The sequence below is a fragment of the Cervus elaphus genome, chromosome 15 (genome assembly GCF_910594005.1).
Source record: "Cervus elaphus chromosome 15, mCerEla1.1, whole genome shotgun sequence".
Lineage (NCBI taxonomy): Eukaryota > Metazoa > Chordata > Mammalia > Artiodactyla > Cervidae > Cervus > Cervus elaphus.
In genome coordinates, this window is record NC_057829.1 from 88,592,860 (window position 1) to 88,613,607 (window position 20,748).

The 20,748-nt window shown below is 40.9% G+C and overlaps 1 protein-coding gene across 2 annotated transcripts in view; it reads left to right on the forward strand.

Moving 5' to 3' along the window:
• The window catches only part of DOCK1 (dedicator of cytokinesis 1), a 546,606-nt gene that overhangs the window by 318,135 nt on the left and 207,723 nt on the right, over positions 1-20,748 (forward strand). For both annotated transcript variants that reach the window (XM_043926662.1, XM_043926663.1), the window contains exon 28: positions 17,458-17,559. In XM_043926662.1, coding sequence (XP_043782597.1) covers positions 17,458-17,559 — 102 coding nt within the window. The remainder of the gene's footprint in view (positions 1-17,457; positions 17,560-20,748) is intronic.

Sequence of the window (20,748 nt, forward strand, 5' to 3'; positions counted from 1 at the left end):
AAGATCTCATCTAGGGAAGATTAATAAAAAAAAAAAAAATTAAAAAAATCTTGGCTGAACATCTGTTGAAAAGTGGCCTCCAATTTGCATCTTCTCAATATGACTTGTGATTAGAGTTTGGGGTTCACGTGAAGGGAAACCAGTGTGATTAGTGATGCCTCCTTTTTATTTTTATGCCTGAGTCAAATAACCAATATGTCTATGATTGTCATGTTAAAAATTAATCTTCAACATATATGAATTTGGTTCAAGAAGATTAATCTCAAAAAACCAATGTCTTATATTTCCTAATTTAAATTATTATGGTCACTATTATAATTGGTAATTACAAAATACAACTCTACATTTTTGGCTTCTTCTCATGTTCTCATTACATCTGTGTAGAAATAGATGAGTGTGAATAATGCATATGTAACTCTGGTTACTTGCTGTGTATTTTGATTGAAATACCCCTTAAATGTTTTCCCAACATCTTGGAAGGTTTTGTCTTGTTTTGGCAAAATGTGTTATGACAGTATCTGCAGTGTGTACTTGCCACGTGTAGGATGGCGCCTTCACCCATGGCCCGGAGGGTCTCCTTAAGATGCTAATTGACCTCAGCCCTGACAAGGGAAGCTCAGTTTTAAGTACAGCTGACAATAAGCTCCCTATCAACACACTCTGGCCAGTGGAGTGTGAGCTTCATGAGGGTTTCAAGAATAACTCCTAACACAGAGTGTGCCTCTGCAAATGTTTGTTACATGATATTCCTACTAGGAAATAGGAATTACAATGAATCGTCCCTCTTCTAAGTTTGGTTTTATTGTAGCTTGGAGGGGAGTGGTGCCTTTCTTGCTCCATTATTAAAAATTTAACAGCATCCCTATGTGCTCTTTTGATGCATAGTTTTATTGCTTATCTCTTTGTTCTTCAGTGATAAAACTCTTATATTTTAATAACATCCATAATTCTATTTGTTTAGCTTCACATATTTTCTGAGACATGGTGTCTAGTTTAGGAGTTTTCCTTAACATCATACATAAATTCTATCTTAAACCAATATCCAAGAGAATAGATATCAAGTGTTCTCACAACCAAAAAGAAATGGCAATTATGGGACTTGTTCGAAGTGTTAGCTAACCTTTCGGTGGTGATCGTACTGCAATATGTAAATATGTCAGATCAACACATCGTAGACCTTTTTGTTGTTCTGTCACTGAGTTGTGTCCGACACTTTGCGACTCCATGGACGGCAGCATGCCAGGCCCCCCTGTCCCTCACTAACTCCCAGCGTTTGCTCAAACTCATGTCTATTGAGTCAGTGATGCTGTCCAACCATCTCATCCTCTGCTGCCCTCTTCTCTTTTTGACTTCAGTCTTTCCCAGTATCAGATCTTTTCCATTGTCTGCTGTTTGCATCAGGTGGCCAAAGTATTGGAATGTCAGCTTCAGCATTAGTGCTTCTAATGAATATTCACGGTTGGTTTCCTTTAGGACTGACCGGTTTGATCTCCTTGCTGTCTGAGGGAATCTCAAGAGCCTTCTCCAGCATCCAAGTTTGAAAGCATCAATTCTTTATCACTCAGCCTTCTTTATGGTCCAGCTCTCATGGATTCTCTGTCCATGAAATTCTCCAGGCAAGAATACTGGAGTAGGTTGCTATTCCCTTCTCCAGGGGATCTAACTGACCTAGGGATAGCGCGGTTCTCCCACAATGCAGACATATTCTTTACCTTCTGAGCCACCAGAGAATTCCACTGTACACCTTAATCTATGTCAGTTAAATCTCAATTTAAAAGCAAATATTGGAGAAGGAAATGGCAACCCACTCCAGGATTCTTGCCTTGAAAATCCCATGGACGGAGAAGTCTGGCAGGCTACAGTCCATGGGGTCGCAAAGAGTCAGGTACCACTGAGTAACTTCACTTCACTTCATGTCACTTCACTTTACTCTTCTGTAGGACAAATAGGGACTATATCTGTCTTGTCCATCAGCTTATCCTCAGAACTTAGCAACAGGTGTTCAATAAATATTTGTTGAATTAATTTATTTCAAGTATTTAAAACAAATATAAAACATTAGACCTTAAAGGCATGCCTGCCCATTAAAATCTCTAAGAAAACAAAGACATTCATTCTCATTATTACAATTTAACATTGACTTGGTGGTAAGAACCTGTGTAGTAGGTTCAGAAACAGAAACATAGCCTGTATGGTGTGGAAAGGACAACACAAAATTACTGACAGATGTTGGTTCGGTTTGTTTCAACATCCTCCCTCGCTCAAACTATAGGAAGTAATGACAAGTTCAATAATAGAATTTACTTATCAAATTCAATGGTTTTCCCAAATATATGAATAAAAATGTAGTGAAAATTTTAAAAGTTTTTTTGGGGAAAAGAAAATTTCTCTTTCCTATGCTGCTGCTGCTAAGTCGCTTCAGTAGTGTCCAACTCTATGCGACCCCATAGACGGCAGCCCACCAGGCTCCCCCATCCCTGGGGTTCTCCAGGCAAGAACACTGGAGTGGGTTGCCATTGTCTTCTCCCTCTCTTCCCTATAGGAATCAACAATACATGCGCTATTTAAGATTCACGTGATGAAAACCACAGAACATTCCTGAATGACATCAAAATAGACTAACCAATGCGGAGACACCATGTCTGTATAAATGAGAAGGCTGGTTTATCTATAAGCCTTCTCCATTAATTTAAAAATTCATTGCAATCTCAATGTCAGTTCCAGGGGGACTTCTTTCAAACTCAATAATGTGGTTCTAAAGTTCATGTGGAAGAATAAATTGTCATGGATACCCATGGAAAATGTGAAAACCAAGGGTAGTGATGTAGGGCTTGTACTGAAAATAATGAACCATTTGAAAGCTACAGTAACTGAACTATGATCCTACGTTCATTAACTAGGTTGTTTCTATATGTGAGAGCAAGAAGGAATCCACTAAATATCAATATTAGCTGCATATCACTTACAGGGTATTTTATGGTTTTCAATTTGTGTTTTTTTATTTTTATGATTTTTTTTGTGTGTATATATATGCACATATGTATACATACATATATATACATACATAAGATCATATAGTAAAATTCACCCTTTTAGTTCTGAATTGTGATTGATAATTCAGTGGTGTAAGCCCCACCAAATACAGGGTTCAGAATATTTTCATATGCCCTTCTGGAGTCAACCTTCTCCCTTTGGTCACTATAGTCTGTGTTTCTAGATGAATTTATATACTGTGTCACCTTTTGTCTTGGCATCTTTCAGTTAGCACAGTTTGTTGTTGTTGTTTGTTTTAACAAAAGAAAGCCTTCGTGTCTGAGGATGATCTCCATTTGTTTATCAGTAGATAAGCAAAATGTCCATTTTATTGCTGAGCCCTATTCCATCACATGGATGTCCCGGCGTTTGTTGACCCGTTTACCAGGTAATAGACATATAGGGTGATGCTTGACATTTAAGACTAAGACTGTCTGTAATCTTTTGTGTAGAGGTCTTTGTGTGGATGTATGTTTTCCTTTCTCTTGCATGAATACTTAGAAGCAGGATGACTGGGCCCTATGGTCAGTATATGATTGAATGTACAAGAAACTGCCAGAGTTTGCCCAAAATGTCTGTACCCTTTTGCCTTCAGACCGACAATACAGGAGGGTGTCAGTTGTTCTTATATGTTTCATGCGTTTTGTATCCCAAGAAATATATACCTACCAAGGCTGGAAAGGTTTTTCCTTGCGTTTCCTTCTAGAATTTCTGCTGTTTTGGAGGTTTTGCATTTATGATACATTTTATGTTGACTTTTGTATATGGTGTAGGGTATAGGCCAACTCTATTTTCCTCCATGCCTCCCTCCTTTTTCTTTCTGACTTTTCATTTGTGTCTAATTATATCATTTGAAAACACCATTTGTTAAAAACATTATACTTTATTAAATTTTCTTGGCACTTTTGTTGAAAATCCATTAACCCTGTGTGTGTGGTCAGGTTTTTTCATCTATCGGTCTGTCCTTTCACCAATACCACCGTCTTAATATCTGTAGTTTTGTAATAAATCTTAAATTCAGGCAGTGTGTGTCCTTTAACATCATTCAAAGTTTCTTTGGCTATTTCACACTATTTGCTTTTCCACATAAAGTTTAGAATTAGATTGTTAATTTCTACAATACCTTCCTGCCGACTGTAGATCACTTGGCACCTTAACGATATTGATTCTTCCAGACCCTGAACATAAATATATCTCCATTTTTTTTAAGCATTCTTGGACTCTGTTATGAATGTCTCCTGACTTTATATGCATATTTTGTGACTTTAAAGTATTCTTGTATTATCTGTCATCATGATCACCACCACTATAACCAGCATTTGTGTGTGTAGCCAGACACTGAGCTAATATCCTTACATCAATAACCAATTTAAATCTTTCAACAATTCTGGAGTTTAAAGTTACAGTCCCCACTTTACAGATGAGGAAACTGAGGCTCAGAGAGCTTAAATTGCCTGTTCTACTTTATATAGCATTCTTGATCTGGGTTAAGTGATTATTATAAACTGCCTGCCTCAAGCCTTTTAGTCCTGTCTCGTAAGCGAATTTTCTATCATCTACCTGTAAACCTTTAGCCTAAAAAGAAAAACATTGTAAAATAATGAAAGGAATATGTGTGATATTAAGATCTGTGTTTCATATGGAGATGGGATGTTTTTACTCTTACTACTGTCACTGAAGAGTATTTTGTCAAGGCCAGCAAACACTTCTACAGTGAGCAGTCCAAATAATCATTCTTGCGTTGAAGAATGCGTGTGTCGGAGCTTTATATACAAAAGCATTAAAACTCTCCATTCACTTACATTTTTGCTCCTCAGTTTCCTGAGTGAGTATTTCTGAGTTGGGAAGCTTCACTCCTCCTCTCTCCCTTCCCTAAATGTCTTAAAGTAGCTAACTCGTTGCTTGTTTTCCTGTTGTTATATTCAGTAATAATTCCTATGATTGGAATTTTCTAACATTTGTGGCATTGTGTCTTAATGAACTGTTGTCAAGTGTGTCTTCTCCAGCAGTCTGTGAGCAGAAGTTGTTTCCCTTAGCTTTTTATTTTGGAGTTTGCATAGGTATGGAAATGTTGAAAAAATATTACAGTAAAACATGAATACCCGTCAGCTAGATCCATTCTTTATTAACAGTTTGTCAGGTATGCATTAACTCTGCCCTCTCTTCATTGTGTATTTGCATATATCAAATGTAAATTTATTTTTTCACCAGAGGAAAAGTTTGTCACGGACATGATGGCGCGTCGTCCCTCATTGTTTCTTGCATCTCCTGAGAAAGTAATTCTGCTGCATAGTCAGTAATAATATGGCATCTACAAAAGCTAGCAATTCTATAATATAATATCTACCCCAGATGAAGTTTCCTCATTGACCTTCTTTAAGGGCTCAGGCCAGTGGTCTTATCCGATGTCGCATAACCTGGATTTGTCTGCAGCCTCTGCATCCCTTTTCCCCTCTTCACCCCTCCCCCGTCTTCTCCATCTTCTCCTTTCACTTGGGGTCTGATCACTGTCTCTTGCTCTTCTCCTCTCCTAAGTGTGTGTTGGCCAACTCTCTCTAACTCTTACATATAAAAAGGAGTTAATTATCTTCCTTCCTTCCTTCCCCCAACTAGGGTGAGGGTGTTTTCCTCAAAGAATTATTCCTTATTATCTCACATTTTTGGCACAGAATACCATCTCGGGGATGATGCGTCCTTTGTGTTCCGTCACACCCAGGGGCACAGTCTGTAATGAGGAAGAATGTAGGGGTGATAGTTTCAGATTGAGGGTCTTCATCCCCAAGGACATTGATCCGAATCTTTTCAGTCCCCATTGAGAAGAGAATCCTTTCTGGAATCAACCGTTGCTTTAGGGATTAGAACGGTCGGTTTCCTTATTTTCTGGTTCCGTCTATACATTTTGATCTGTAAGATCAGGGTCTTACCTTTGTCTCTCTTTCCAACACTGCCTGCCTTGCCGAGACCCCTTGTCTGAGTACCAATGTAGACTCCTGGACCTTCCACTGTGTCGTGATCCGTTGCTCCTGTTGTTCGTCACGTGTTCTCACTTCTGCCAGGACAGTCTCCTCCAGCATCCTTCTGGGCCCTGACTTAGTCCTTTGGCCCCAGGCCCCCGTGTGTGCTCATCCTGGGGGCACTGTCTGTATCCACCTGGCCAAGCCCCCAAAACTCCGTGTTGTCAGCACAGCGCCCACTCTTTGAGGGTCTGTAGAGTGTTGCGCTTATTAATCCCCGGCAGCATTTTCAATCTTCTCATCATTTCCGCCTTATCTCCCCAATTTCTTCTGGCATGTTCCAGGTGGCCCCAGCGCCTCAGAATCTGAGGATGCTTTGATTTCCTCAGGGCCGTGGGGAAGGGGAGATGGGGTGGGCATGCAGCCCCTGCGGGGGTTCTCATGCCACGTGTGTTTTCTCGCACACCTGCTCAGCAGGTGCATTGCTCTGCAGAATTTCTCTTGGGTACCACCCCCTCCCCCAGACTGAGTTCCCCTTCCCCATAGTAGGAGAAAATAACCCTCAGGGCACTTAGTGCTAAAAGAACCTTGGGGGCTCTTGTAGTCCTGAGCAGACAAGCTACTAGTGAGGTATTGTGATGGGTAGCACTTGAGCCTTTATCTGTACACTGTAGGTGTATATATTTATGTATAAATGACTATTTCCTAAGAAATAACATCTTATAAATCAGATTATCATTGCTTCTATTTTAAAATAATCTTATATTACAAAATGTATTTTGTTCTCCTTATGACTCATTAGTTTTTTTTTTTTTTTTAGCATTTTGTATGTGGCAGTTTTCTCCCCATCCTCTCATCTAACCAATATAAATACTACTGAACATCATTTTATGATTCATGGAGAGGAATTTCATTTCATCCAATAAAGAGTTTCAATTTTAATCTATAACCATGATGACAAGAGTGTCCTTTATGGACAAAAGAGAGCTTAAAAATATGTAGTTTATTGATCCCCCTTCAAAGGCAACATTTCATTAAGACTGAATTACTCTTGTTTTTACTACAGTGTATTTACAGTTACTATATATCATGGGAGAAGATCTGAAAAATACTAAGCTCTCTAAGGTTCTAATATTATCTGATTTACTGAGTTTATGAAAATAAATAAAAAATTTTCTGTAGTAATCTGACTTGTGTTAGCAACAAATGAATTATATCAAGAAATTATATACAATATATGTATATTCCTCTTTATACCAGAAAGTATAATTGTATGTATATAAAATTTGATTGTAATTTATTTTTATTCTTCATAACAAATGTGAATATGTGTTTGATTTATTATGTTGACTAAGCAGCAAATAATTGTTATGGGTAATGCAAGATCCAGAGAGTTCCTTTTGGTATATTTTTCCTAAAAACATCTTCCTAAATTACTGCCACTGTAAAGTTGAAATTGATTTTGTTTTAAAAATTAAATTTTTTTCTTTATTGTGTCTGCAATCATATGAGCTATAGCATTCACTTTAAATTTAAGATGCATGTTTAATTTGTTGCTAGTAGTTGAAATGAGCTAGTAGATGACATTAGTTTTGTTTCTCAACCATACTATTTTTAATTTGGTATAGTGTCTTTTTACAAACTTTCCTCACTCTGTGGTCCTTTATAAAACAAAGGATCACAATAGTTTGGAAACTAAATGAGTAAAAATTAACTGTGCTTTGGACAGATGATTCATGGGACTGACTTTTTCTTGAAGAAGAAACAGAAGACTGCCCTCAGTTTCACCATGGAGTGTATTTTGGGGAAAGATGTAGTAAGTTCAGATGGTATGAGTGAATATTTATTTTTCCAGTAACCTCAGTGTTAACAACAGTACCTGATTCAGCCTTTTTATTGTGTATTATGCCTAAGCACATATTTAGTTAACAAGATGTTGAATACTCTGCCAAGCACTGCCGTGACCTCTGTCTTCTGCTGTATCTCCCACGGGCACTGTCTTCTCTTCGCCTTACACCGTTGCTCTATCTGCATTATCATTTCTCCCTCATAACCCCCAACCCCATCCAAAAGGGTTGAGTGATCTCACATGATGTCAAAATACATGAATGGAGAGACCAAAGCAAAGGTGAGAAAATCTTCCTTGTATCTGTTTCACGAATCTACAGAGAAAGAATAATTTCACAAGGATCATGGAATTTGGAAGGGGTTTTCCAAGTAGGTTATTATCATTTTAAATCTGAGGGTTTACAAGGGCTTGACTTGTCCTAAGAATTAGGTGCCTCCTTCACTGTCCTGTCCATGATCAATTCCTAGTCCATGCTTGCAACTATTTGTGCATTTCTTTTTTCATAATTTTTATTTATTTTGCTGTGTCTTAATTTCGGCATGCAGGACCTTTAGTTGCAGCATGTGGGATCTAGTTCCCTGACTCAGGAATGAACCCAGGCTCCCAGCATTGGGAGCTTGGAGTATTAACCCCTGGACCTCTTCTTTTGTTCGTGAATGTTTGAGAATTATTGTTCTATCTGTAATATTCCAAAATCTCACACATGTGAGTCTTGATTGTGTTTGACCCTCAGTGGGCCCTTTCATTTTGGATATGCTTGTCATTTTAGAATAATTATCTTACATTGTTTAGTTAATTAATTTATATTTAAGGATTTTTGACAGCTTTGTTGAGATCTAATTTTTATGCCATAAGATTCATCTATTTAATGTAAGAATATAAGGTTTTAACTATAGGCACATGATCCATTTTAGAATATTGTTGTCACTCACAAAGGAAACCCATACCCAATGGCAGCTGCTCTCCATTCTCCCCTTAAACTTCCAGCTCTTGGCAATCCCAAGTCTCACTTTACGTTTTTATGGGCTTGCCGGTCCTGGACACTGTCTAGAAATGAAGTCAGGCAAAATACAGTCATCTGTGACTAACCTGTCAATTTCTGCAAAGCAGCCAGCTGGAATTTTGATAGGAATTGAGTTGAATCTGTACCTCAATTTGGGGAGTATAGCCATTTTGACAATATTAAGTCTTCTAATCCATGAACATGGGGTATCTTTCTATTTATTTCAGTCCTCTTTAATTTCTTTTAGAGTACCTTCTGGTTTTGGGGGTCCAAGTGTTATACAATTTTGTTTAAGTTATTCTTAAGTTTGTTTTGATGCTTTAATAAAAGGAATTTTTCCCCTAAATTTTATTTTCGGATTATTCATTGCTAGTATATAGAAAAATAATTGAGTTTTGTAATTTGATCCTGTGTCCTGAAATCTGTGAAGTCATTTAGTAGTTCTTATAATCCTTTAATGAGTCTTCTATCATTTTGTAAAAATACTTTTGTCTCTCTATTTTCTGTGTTCTTTCTGCAATGTCTTTTTATTCAATATTGACTCCTGAATGGATTCTCTGATGATTTTATTCTCTGTGTGTATCTTGTCCTACTGAAGGATTTCATTAATTGTATATTCCAAAACTTCTATTAAGATGTTTATTTCTGCTAATAAAACTGAAGCATTCCATAATCATTTCATTGTATCTGTCCCTTTTTTTTCTTTTTATCATATTATATTCTTGTTTTACGGATATCATCTCTTATCTACTTGAAGATAGTAATGATAGTTCTTTGAATTTTCTTATGTTTTCTCAATATTCTTTCATTCCTCTGGCTCCTGTTTTTGCTTGCTCGGGCCTCCTTTATTAGTGTCTGGTCAGTTTTTCTCCTGAGGACTGCAGCCGTGATCAGACCCTCTGTCCCCCTGCATGCACAGACCTTGATGGCTCTGGGCTTCACTGCATGAGGAACCCATGTGGATAGGGCCTCATGTTGTCAGAACCTCGATGGGAAGTTAGTGGGTATTCTCTTGGGCTGGTCAGTTTCTCCAGAGAGGACTCTCCTAGTTGCCTGTTCCAGTTTGCTATGGGGCTTAAGTGCGGGCTGCTTATCCTTGCTGCTTTGCTGGAAGCCGAGCTGAGCAGAGCAACGTGGGCACTTAGAGTGATCGGCTTCCCATCACTGGACAGTCTCAGCCAAGTGGTCCTGCCCCACTGTCTCTTCTGTTTTCTCAGGACGGTAAACACATGCTTCCCTGCTGGGAGCGAGCTGGTCCCCTTAGGTGACCTGCTGGAGTGGACATATTGGCCAGGTTTTAAAGACATCAGGGCTTTTGATTTCCAGTTGACACGTAGCCTCGCTCTCTGAGTAACTGGCAGCTCCAGTTTCTGAGACTTTCCAGGACTCTCTGCCCAGAATCAACAGGATTCTTGATAGATATTCACTCCCTTCCTGCTTCCAGCACAGCCAGTAACCATTCCCGCATCTGCTTGTCAGCTTCCAGAATTCCCTCCTCTGTGGTTCTGTCTCTCTTCTTCTCTTGGTCTTTGTGCATTTGTGAATTTTAGAAACATTATTGTCAGTTTAATGTGAGGAAACAGATGAGTTTGTGTTTACGGTTGTTTTTAATTTGTTATGTGGATGCCCCCTATGTGTATTTTTCACAAACATCATCTCTACAGAGGTTATGGAGGATGCTTTGGGCCAGTGAATGACATGTTGAGATATTCTTTGTGTTATCTGTCTGGACTCCCTGTTTTTCTCTCTTAAGTTTCCTTATAACAAATAGAACCTTTAAACATTTCACCATTGGCTTTCCCTCTTGAAAACAGAAATCCTTGTGTTCTCTAGGGCTTCTCCTTATTTGTCCAGGAACTTACCTGTATGGGGATTTATTTCATATCACCCCTGCCTTTGAAAGGAAATCAACCTGTATATTCACTGGAAGGACTGATGCTGAAGCTGAAGCTCCAATACTTTGGCCCCCTGATGCAAAGAATCCATCTCTTTGGAAAAGACCCTGATGCTGGGAAAGATTGAAGTCAAAAGAAGTGGGTGGCAGAAGATGAGATTGTTGGATAGCATCACCGACTCAATGGACGTGAATTTGAGCCAACTCCAGGAGAGAGTGGACTGAGGAGCCTGGCGTACTGCAGTCCATGGGGTCACAAAGAGTCAGATATGACTTAGCGAACAACAACAACAATTGCCTTTGAAACAGAGCACTCGACTCTCAACTACGTTCCCTCTTCCAAATCCTAGTCCTCATAATGCTGCCGTGCAGTATTGATTCTTTGGCTGAAATGCTCCCCAGTATGGAAGTCATCTAGAATCCACCAAGTGGTACCTCTTCCCACCTTTGCTGCAATTCTTGCCCTGTGTCCTTTAGCAGTATCATTGGAGGATTACTTTTTCTTCAACTTTTGATGGTAATTATGAAGTGGATTTGTTTTCATCGATATATTTGAAATGAAATATATAAATGAGAATTCCTCTTTAAAGCACTTGCTTTCATGAAAACACATTAAAAATTTTTGACATGTCATCACTGGCCACCAAGAAGTGTAATCCCTGATATAAATAGTAGATTCTCCTCTTATTCAAGCCTGGAGCCTACCCTCCAGACCACATGTCCCTGGGGCTCTGTCTGCACCTCCAACAGCTTGTGCGGTTTGGAGCTCCCCCAAATCCCTCGGCGTTTAGAGCACTTGGAAGAGACAGAATTTCTGCCTGTGCTGCGGGCCCCATGCACATGTGAGATCCAGGGGTGTATGAAGCGTTCTGGACTGTGGATGGCATTGTGAAGAGCAATGTCAAACTTCAGTCTCTGAGCCTCATGACTCAGCCCTGATGGCTTTACCTGAAAGAGGCGCCCCGTCACAGCTCAGGACTGTGAATACACATCCTTGGGATTTTTCCTTCTAATTCATGTACGCAGTCTTGGACCCTAGACTAGGCGAAGATGGCAAAGATACCATTGACAAGAACTCACCCTAAGTCATCATTCCTCAAACTCTGGCCTTTGTTAGAAAGCTTTTGTCTCTGCAGCCCACTGGGGCTTCGTGCACTCGCTGGCCCGCCCCACCCTGCCCGCTCTCCCCCAGCGGCGCTGCGTTCTCCTGTTCTCCAGCCCACCTGGCCACCTGCTTAGAGCGCGGGTGTTCCAGACTGAAAGTGGAGGAGGGCCAGGAGAGAGCTCCAGGGGAGCACAGGAGCAAGTTCAGTCCAAGGCTTGAGAAGCAGTGTCCTAGTCCACGTGGGCAGAGGGTGCCCCAGGAAAGGGCTTTTTGAGAATAAGGCAATCCCTAAGGACACTGAGGGTCAGGGGGAGAAAGTGGAGATCTCAACTGTCCATCTAACGACCACCTTTTTTTAGGATTTATTTTTTACTTGGAGGATCATCGCTTGACCGTGCTGTGCTGGTCTCTGCCTTGGAGAATGTGAATCAGCCATAAGCACACCTACGTCCCCTCCCTCCTGGGCCCCCTCCCACCCTCCACCCCGTCCCGCCGTGGAGGCTGTCACAGAGCCCTGGGTTGCGCTCCCTTCCTTATACAGCAAATCCCCACCCGCTATCTGTTTGACGTTTGATGGTGTGTATATGTCAATGCTACTCTCTCAGTTCTTGTCCCACCTTTTAAAATGCTAATATATTTTCCAGTTTTGAAAGTAATCTGGACTCATCCTCCCGCCCTCATGACTATGTGGTGTCTTTTCTTTGAATTGTTTCCTCTTTTATTTTTTCCTGTGCTATATTTTTTGTTTTGCTGAAAACTATCAGTACCATGATTACGTCTGATTTTCATCTTTGAGCATTTTCTTGTGCTATTTAAAACAGTTCATATTTTCATGATTATTGTTTGATGGTTGCATAATATTTCATCAAAAAACTATAGTATGTTTATGTGAATTAGCAAATAAAAAAATGAACTTCAGGTAAACAACAAATCATTTCCTTAGTATATGAATGTCACGTGCAAAATTTCCAATGCAATCTTTGGGACATATTTTTCTGAGATTCAAATTGAGCTGGGCATCCTGTATTTTACCTTGCAATCTTACAAACTGTCATATTACTTATACAGTTCCTAGCTGTTGAACACTGAGATGTCTTCAGAGATGCAATGGCCATCTTTGGGCATAAAGTTTCTGATTCTGAATTACTTCCTTAGGTGGCTTGTGAGAGTTCGAATTACCCTGAGGAGATGAGTATTTTTTTCCAAGACTTTTTAAACCTATTGCCAAATCGCTTTTTAAAAAGGTTATAGCAATTTATGCTCCCACCAGTGGTGTCTAAGAGTGCTCATCCCCTGCGCCCTTGCTAACATTATCATCACTTAAATACTCCTCTGCTATTTTGGCAGGCAAATAATGATATACCATTTTCATCTCTGATTGCTAATGAAGTTCACATTTTTTTGTTTATGAGGCTTCCATGTCCTGATTTTTAAAAGTTCTGCCACCGCCTCCTGACTTCTCTGTCCCTATTTTGCATTGCTTTGAAGTCATAAGGAATATGTCTTACTTTTATTTATTTGTTTATTTTTACTCAGCCACTGGGACTAGAACCCGACCCCCAGGCTCAGCTTCCAGGAGGAATTCTGTACAATCACCCCCAGCCTACCTGTCCACCCACCCGTTGTCTAAACTAAAAGCGTCCTATGACTTCTAAATGCATTTCCAGTGAATCAGTGGCCAGGCATTAGACAGTAGTTTTCTTCTGAGCCTGCAGAGTAAGTTTTGTGTCACAGCTCGCCCCATTTCTGTTTCTGGTGTGTGATTGGTTTCAAACACAGCTTCCATAAATGCTTGCTTTCCGTCTACCCTTGGAAACCCACAGCTCTTCCACTGAGTTCACGTAGGCGGTCATGCTCCATGGTGTCCGCCATGTTTCTTCTCTAAAGATACTGGCCCCCTCGCACGGGACACCATTCCCAGGGAAAGAGGGAGCCTTTCTGTGAAACTTGACAGGTATATTACCTCTTTCTGGTAAAATGCTGGTGGGGTCCAGCATTTCTGCTTAGAATAGGACTGAAATAGAAAGATTTGCTTCCTCTAAGCAAGACTGAACAGTACCAATTGCTTCCATAACGTTTCCTTAAGTTAAGTAGGGAGTGCCTTGTATCTGCTGGTCTTTTGACCTCTAACTCAAGTTGATGACCTGCCTCTGTCCTCCCATTAGTCCCCGTTGCTTAGACAAGAGGCCATTTGGTTGCTCTCTCTGTGACGTTCTTATGCATGTACAAACCTCCTGATCAGCCACTGAAGCCTTCCCAGGATTTGCTTTATGGAAATTGCCATGTTCTTTTCAGGTTTACATTTTCTGCATCACGTCGGTTCCCTTGGCCTTTGCCTTGCATGAATTTTTCAGCATTACGTGGCAGTCTGCTACCTAAACTGAGTGTGTCCACATCACCCGTTTGAGTATCTGGCCAGACTCTGGATGTTCTATGTGTGTGTGTTGTTTTATCATGGATATTACTCCCTACGCATGTTCTTCGCCTTTTCAAGACTGCTCTGGGGTCTTCTTTCTACTTTGAACTTCACATTTAAAGTGCAGGATGTGAGTCCATTGCTCTGAATTATACGTGGCTGGCTTCGTGATTTCAGTGACTGTACTGTGGAGTCCCGAATCTTTAACCCTCTGACCTGCAGAAAATTAATTTGAACCCCTGGCAGGTGACCCTTCTTGTTCCAGACAAGCTCCTTGTCTGGGCGGGAGGTGTCCAGGTCATAGCCAGCTGGGTCAGGGGAGACTTGGGGACACTGTCTATGGCCACCTTTTCCATTTCTGCATGATCTTCCCAATTTTCTCTAATGACTGCAGAAGTATGAGAAAGTGAATCTCTGTTTCAGGTTGGCCATTAGCAGTGACCTCAAATTTCTCAGAAAAATAATTAAAATGCCCATCTGGATAACTGGAAAATTAGCCCAGCTCCTCAGCACTTGCCTCATAGGTGGCATTCTGGGTTCACAGCTGGGTTTCCATATTTTCATTGAGAGGGGAGCACTTTTCTGCCTCAGTTTTACTGCCTATAATATGGGAACAAGAAGAGAATCTGTGGTGTGATTGAACGAGGCCTTGTTTCTAATGGCCCCAGCATGGTGCTTGACACATGGTAATCAATTAACATGTAAAATGATGAAGACTGTTATCCAAAAGATGGCTTTCATCAAGAATAAAGAAGATACAAAGGCAGCTTATCTTGTGCTCAACAAGATGCTAACTACCTACATATTTCAAAAGTTCATCTTCATAAATGGACATGTTGCCATTTTACAGATCATTCCTCCAGTGGAAAACAAGCATTATTTAAGCTCTTTCCCTGAACACCAACTTGGAATCTAAATTTCAGCAATTATCGTCATTCACAAATAATTTACAGTTCTGGGCAAATGGAAGATACCATATTATCATTATTTTATTTGTCTGACTTACATAATGCATTCCCTGAGGACTCATGTGGAAGCATATATGTATATTACAGATATAAAATGGCTCAGAAAAAAATAGTGGACTTTGATATTTCACTACAGAGCATGCATTCTAAATTCATACAAGAGATATCCAGGCATTCAAATATATTGCTTGTAAAAGTAGAATTAGTGAAAGAATACAATCTGTGAACTCATTTAACAAGGCAAAATTAGGGCATGTCTCAGAGTATGTCTCATCCTATAATTTTACCAGACTCATACTGCTTTAATGGGAGAAAACATAGGTCCTATATTTCTTGCAATGTCATTACTTTAGGGAAAAATATTTAAAAGCAAAGAAGGTTGTTAGGATGCTGTTAGCCATGAACCTCAGAAATGATATATTGCAATTAATGGCAACAAGACAGTTTAACCCCCTGCCTAGTCACTAGACCAAATGTGCCTTGGTGTGTCTGCACACACACAGAGGTACACAGACCCACACATGCAAACACGTCCACACTTCCGCTGGTCAGTGCTCTGGTCCCGTCCTTTCTCCGTGTCTTGGTTTCCTTTGGTGGTTTCTTTTTTTCCCCTTCTTTCCCTTTCCTTCCAGCTCTGTCTGTTGTGAGAAATTCCTGCCTCTCCCACTTTACATTCTGATGAGGCTGCATTCCTCCCCACATGCTTCTCCTGGAGGAGAATTGGACCATAACTCATTGTGGAGTCACTGGTGATTGCCTCCAAATTGGCCAAGGGGGATACAGGCAGATTTGAGAAATAAAAGGCCTTTCTTTGCCACAGCCCAGGAGGAGGTGCTGCACGCACACTTGGCCTGATAATCAGGGCAGCGACTGTCCGGAGAGCACAAAACAGAAGTGGCAGTGATCTCAGTCCTGTCTCCCATTTGCACAGATTTAATGCAGAAAACCTTTCAAGCTTGTTTCTTCCAGACTGGACAGTCATGTATCAGCAAGCATTTAATGGAGTCAGAGAGACAGAACTGTAGCAAAAGAGAAGATGCTGAGGCTGGAGTGACTGGTCACCTAGCTGGCCAGCCTCAATCGTGGTGTCTCTTTGATGGGCTGTGACCCCAGACTCTTGGTTCACATCAATTCTCCTCCCCTCCCCCGACCAGAGTTTTTATTTTTATTTTTTATCATGGTAGAGGTCACATACTGTTTAACTATAGTTAACTGTACAGTTCAGTGGCACTAAGCAGCTCTCACCATCCTCCTCCACTTCTCAAATTTTTCACCTTCCTAAACTGAAAGTGTCCCCGTTAAACACTAACTCCCCCTCCCCACTCTGCACCCCCAAAACCCCCAGCCCCTGGTACATCTACCAGTGTACTTTCTGACTATGAATCAGACTATTCTAGATTAAGTAGAATCATATAAGTGGAATCAGACAGTATTTGTCTGCACCTAATGTATATTTGAATGCATTTTTAAGGATTGGGATTAACATGCACACACCGTTATGTATAAACTGGCTTCCCTGGTGGCTCAGCTGGAAAAGAATCCGCCTGCAGTGCGGGAGACCCCGGTTAGATTCCTGGGTCAGGAAGATCTGCTGGAGAAGGGATAGGCCACCACTCCAGCATTCTTGGGCTTCCCTGGTGGCTCAGCTGGAAAAGAATCTGCCTGCAATGCCGGAGACCTGGGTTCGATCCCTGAGTGGGGAAGATCCCTTGGAGAAGGGATAGGCTACCCACTCCAGCATTCTGGCCTGGAGAATTCCATGGACTGTATAGCCCATGGGGTCACAAAGAGTCAGATACCTCTGAGCAACTTTTACTTTCACATGTATAAAATAGATAACTAATGAGAACCTAGTGTTATAGCTGCTGCTGCTGCAAAGCTTCCGTCGTGTCTGACTCTGTGCGACCCCATAGACCGCAGCCCACCAGGCTCCCCCACCCCTGGGATTCTCCAGGCAAGAACACTGGAGTGGGCCACCATTTCCTTCTCCAAGGCATGAAAGTGAAAAGTGAAAGTGAGGTCACTCAGTCGTGTCCGACTCTTAGCGACCCTGTGGACTGCAGCCCACCAGGCTGCTCCGTCCATGAGACTTTCCAGGCAAGAGGACTGGAGTGGGGGCCACTGCCTTCTCTGCTCTTACAGTGGAGGAGAAGCAAGAGAAGGTCCTGTCAGTTTATAGCAACTTTTGGGTGTCGTTCTCTGCTTGTGTAACTGTAACTTATGATTTGTCTGCAGGGAAATTTCGTGGCCTGTATGACAGCTATTCTACGACAGATGGAAGACTATCATTATGCCCATTTGATCAAGACTTTTGGGAAGATGAGGACCGATGTGGTGGTGAGTGTGACTCTACCTTTTCATATAACCTTGTTTTAAGGTCAGCATTTTAGGCAAAATGCTGATATCAACATTTCCATTTTCAATATGATTTTAGATTTGCCTCCACTTGACTTCAGAAGCCCAGGGATGGTCTAGGTAAAGGTGTGTTTGTAAGAAGATGAAGGTCCTATTTAAAATGGATAACCAACAAGGACCTACCGCATAACACATGGGTCTCTGCTCAGTGCTGTGTGGCAGCCTGGATGGGAGGGGAGTTTGGAGAATGGATAACACACGTGTTTATGTACGGCTGAATCCCTTCTGAAACTGCCGCAACATTGTTAATGAGCTATACCCCAATACAAAATACAAAGTTTAAAATTAAAAAGAGAGAGAGAGAAGATAAGCTTCCCGAGATAGGCTCACTCCTTGTACTGACCTGGAGAGTGACCCAGGGTGTCAGCCCAGAAAAATCCTTTTTCTGTTCTTCCCTCTCCCATGCTTTGGGGTCATGATAAATTTGGAAATGTTACCGCGGAGAGTCTACCATTAGCTCCTGTTTATTTATCGATTGACGCTCGATAGCAGAAGCCAAGGAGAATTTTCAGCCTTAAATTGTGCTCCGTTATTAATTAGCTCTCATCATGGGGACTCATTAGCATTTCTGGAAATAATTCTCTAGTCATCTTCAGTGAGACTGTGATACAACTTAATTAGGAGAAGTACAATCGAGAGGAACGGATCCTTAGAGGCACCGTCCCTGACAAGCTGACATCGCAGGGCCATATGGCAGATGTCCTCTGAGAAGCCACCGCCAGTGCGTCTGCAGAGTTGCCAAGTAGATGGCCACCCTCCACTCCCGTGTCTCGGAACACCGATTCCATTTCTGAGGCCCCTAGATTCCTACAGACCACAGGAAGCTCTTCTAGTGTTTCCAAAACAATATTGATTGCACTTGACATCAGTCTTATTAAGGGATGGTCAGAAGACAAGGCATTTAAGAATTTTTTCAAAGGATTAATTCTAATTAAAAAAAAAAGCTACCTCACTAATCGCTGACATTATATATGGGTATGTTTATGCATATGTGTGAATGCATATGTATATTTAAGTTTGTATATGTAATATTTAATGATAAAATAGATAATAATTAACAGATGGATTTAAATTTCTAAAGATACACAAATGGATTTATACCTTAAAATCATAGCAATTTTCCTTCCATCAAAGTCAAGGGGGACTTCCCTGTGGTCCAGTGGTTAAGACTTCGCCTTCCAGTGCAGGGGGTGTGGGTTTGATCCCTGGTCGGAAACCTGAGGTCCCACATGTCACATGGCCCAAAAAACTGAAACACAAAATAGAAACAATATTGTTAACAAATTCAATAAACACTTTAAAAATGATCCACATCAGAAAAAAAAAATCTTACAAAGGAGTCAAGGAGCAAGAATGTGTATGTGATGGTGTGTCTATATGTTTAGTTTTTGTGTAATATTAATGAGCAGTTTAATGTAGGGCTATTCTCAGGTTTTTGTGTAATATTAAGGAGCAGTGTAATTTAGGACTCTTCTCACGCATGTAACATATCACATGTGATGTTATCATGGGATTCTTCAGCAGGCATGTCACAGTGAAGTCCAATTTGCCATGTGAAACATTTCATGCCTCCTGTTTGACCACTGGAAGGATCAGCTCAGTTCAGTTCAGTCGCTCAGTTGTGTCTGACTCTTGTGACCCCATGGACTGCAGCACTCCAGGCTTCCCTGTCCATCACCATCTCCCGGAGTTCACCCAAACTCATGTCCATTGAGTTGGTGATGCCATCCAATCATCTCATCCTCTGTCATCCCCTTCTCCTCCTACCTTCAGTCTTTCCCAGCATCAGGGTCTTTTGAAATGAGTCAGCTCGTCACATCAGGTGGCCAAAGTATTGGAGTTTCAGCTTCAACATCAGTCCTTCCAATGAACACCCAGGACTGATCTCCTTTAGGATGGACTGGTTGAATCTCCTTGCAGTCCAAGGGACTCTCAAGAGTCTTCTCCAACACCACAGTTCAAAAGCGTCAATTCTTCAGTGCTCAGCTTTCTTCATCGTCCAACTCTCACATCCATACATGACCACTGGAAAAACCATAGCCTTGACTAGACGGACCTTTGCTGGCAAAGTAATGTCTCTGCTTTTTAATATGCTGTCTAGATTGGTCATAACTTTCCTTCCGTGGAGTAAGCATCTTTTAACTTCATGGCTGCAGTCACCATCTGCAGTGATTTTGGAGCCCCCAAAAATAAAGTCAGCCACTGTTTCCACTGTTTCCCCATCTATTTGCCATAAACTGATGGGACTGTATGCCATGATCTTAGTTTTCTGAATGTGAGCTTTAAGGCAGTTGTAGCTAAATCTACATGCGCAATTTCCTAGACAGTGGTTCAGGCTGAAGGATAAACTTTTCAGAAGGAGAAGCATTACCCATGCTGAAAACTCAGGGCTCCAATAGATCATTTGTCCTTTACAGATTAGTCACGTGATCAAAATCATATGATTCATGCAAACTGTTAAAAATATTTAATCCAAATTATTCAAGTGTACTGTGGATAGGGAAGCTTCAGGATATCATGAAAAAGTGATTTTACAAAATGGTGTTTAAAAATGACTGTAACTAGTTTGCATTCCCACACTGTTGGTGGGAATGCAAACTAGTACAGCCGCTATGGAAAACAGTGTGGAGATTCCTTAAAAAACTGGAAATAGAACTGCCATATGACCCAGCAATCCCACTTCTGGGCATACACACTGAGGAAACCAGATCTGAAAGAGACACGTGCACCCCAATGTTCATCGCAGCACTGTTTATAATAGCCAGGACATGGAAGCAACCTAGATGCCCATCAGCAGATGAATGGATAAGGAAGCTGTGGTACATATACACCATGGAATATTACTCAGCCATTAAAAAGAATTCATTTGAACCAGTCCTAATGAGATGGATGAAGCTGGAGCCCATTATACAGAGTGAAGTAAGCCAGAAAGATAAAGAACATTACAGCATACTAACACATATATATGGAATTTAGAAAGGTGATAACGATAACCCTATATGCAAAACAGAAAAAGAGACACAGAAATACAGAACAGACTTTTGAACTCTGTGGGAGAAGGTGAGGGTGGGATATTTCAAAAGAACAGCATGTATACTATCTATGGTGAAA